Raw genomic sequence first — 1,875 nt, forward strand, 5'->3', positions numbered from 1 at the left:
GGGGGGGGGGGGGGGGGGGGGGCAGGCCAGGTGAGCCAGATGGCCGGGCAAAAGGGCGAGAGGAACTTGACAAGAGGCAGGGGACCGCCATGCATGCGCACCATTGATGATGACGAAGAGGAGCTCATCAAACTGCTGGCGGAAGGGCGACCCGGCTGGCATGGAGAGGCCCAGGGCCAGGACGCTCGACAGGGCGGGAAGCGGCCCGGAGCCTCCAGAGGCCTGGGTGTCAGCGTCGACCGTCAGAATTCGGTCCACCTGGAGGCGGAGCTTCAGGGCGAAGAGGGCGACAGCAGCCAAGAGCAGCTCCACGCCCAGCACCGCCGAAAGGGGGGCCAGATTGGTGCCGAGGCCGGGATTCTGGCCGAGCGCCGCCCGCAGGGCGGACACCTGCCGAGCAGACACCGGCTTGTCGGAGACACCACCTCCCGGCTGAGAGACGCCACCGGAGACGAGGGCCAGGCCTCGATTCCGAGCGAGCAGCACGGCCGCCTCGGCATTGGCAAGGAGCTGGTCCACGTCGGTCGGTGTGAGGCCGGTCGCGTCAAATAGGCTTGCCGGCTGCCCGGCCGACCGATGCCCGGTCTTCTCGGCCGCGGCGAACTCCTGCACCAGCGACTCGGTGGACACCAGCAGCGGGAGGAGGACCTCAAGGGCGCGCTGTGCGCAGCCAAGACGCTTTGCACCCCGGGCCAGAGCCATCTGGAGGGGCTGGGCCTCGGCCCCGGACGCAGGGGAAGCCGCCACGAGGGCAGCCACGCCGGCCAAGGTCAGCCTGGCGTTGGGAGGGGCCTGGCGACCCGCCACGTCCAGGTCCTCGGGGTAGCCGGCTGCCAGGGACCGGAAGGCCAGTCGCGGCAGGCCCCCCTGAAGGAGGATCGTCAGGAGATCCGGGTCACCGGTGGCAGCCAAGCTACTGAAGGTCGGGAAGAACAAATCAAAAAGGGACGTTGGAAGGTGGCTGCCCTCGGACAAGGACAGTCGGTCAAGGCCGATGACCAGGCCCGCATGGGAGGCGCTACCCCGGTCGGAGGTGGCCGAGTCACCCTGCTGCTGCTGCTGCTGCTGCTGCTGCTGCTGCAAATCCGAAAGACGCAGGAGCAGAGGAAAGAGAACCGCCGCGCGGACGGCCAGCGGCCGGGCCAGGTCGGAGCCGGTCATGATCTCGGCAAAGGAGTAGCCCCCGTCGGCCGGGTCGGCGGCATCGGACCCGGCCCCGGCGCTGGCAGCCCGATTGGAGACATCCTGCACCGGGTAGAGGTCCGTGTCCTCGAGGGTGTCCTGCGACAGCCAAGACCCAAGCACTCGGAGATAGGCCACCACCAGCGGGCGGCGAAGGTGCCGAACACACTCGGCATCGGGGATCCCCTCGGGCAGGTGCCCGGCTGCCGGGTCTTCCGGGACCGGCACCGAGTTGGAGCCACTGGGGGACAGGACAATGGGCCCGGCCTTGCCCCCGCCGCCGAGGGTCGGCAACAGCGACAGGCCCGGATTGAACAGGGCCAGCAGGGCATCCGCCACCGAGGCCTCGATCGTGTCGCGAGCCGTCTTTACCAGGCTGACAAGACGCCCGGCGCCGAGGAGAACATCCAAGCGGAAAGGATTCGGCCGGCCCGGCGAGTGGGCTCCCTCCTCGGTGAAGGCCTCGCCCAGGCCAAGGGCCAGGAGCTCGAGCGCGGCGAAGAAAACCGGCACAAGGCGCTGTGAGACTCGACTTCCAGATGGCAGGGCCGACGCCGGGTGGTCCACCAGGAGCTTTGTTTCGATCGACAGCAGGTGCAGGCTGGCCACCGTAAAATCCGCATCTGCAAGCGAGCAAAAGCCGGACGGGTCGTCAGCACACGCACACGGACTTGGGGGGGGGGGGGGGGGGGG

General features: G+C 69.2%; 1 protein-coding gene across 1 annotated transcript in view; it reads right to left on the reverse strand.

The window, feature by feature from the left end:
• Positions 1-127: 127 nt before the first annotated feature.
• The window catches only part of H696_02439 (hypothetical protein), a gene marked incomplete at both ends in the record, with an annotated part of 1,862 nt that continues 114 nt past the window's right edge, over positions 128-1,875 (reverse strand). Inside the window, 2 exons of the mRNA XM_009496343.1 lie at positions 128-155; positions 191-1,805. Of these exons, the coding sequence (XP_009494618.1) occupies positions 128-155; positions 191-1,805 (1,643 nt within the window). The remainder of the gene's footprint in view (positions 156-190; positions 1,806-1,875) is intronic.

This window comes from Fonticula alba, assembly GCF_000388065.1.
Source record: "Fonticula alba strain ATCC 38817 unplaced genomic scaffold supercont2.3, whole genome shotgun sequence".
NCBI lineage: Eukaryota > Rotosphaerida > Fonticulaceae > Fonticula > Fonticula alba.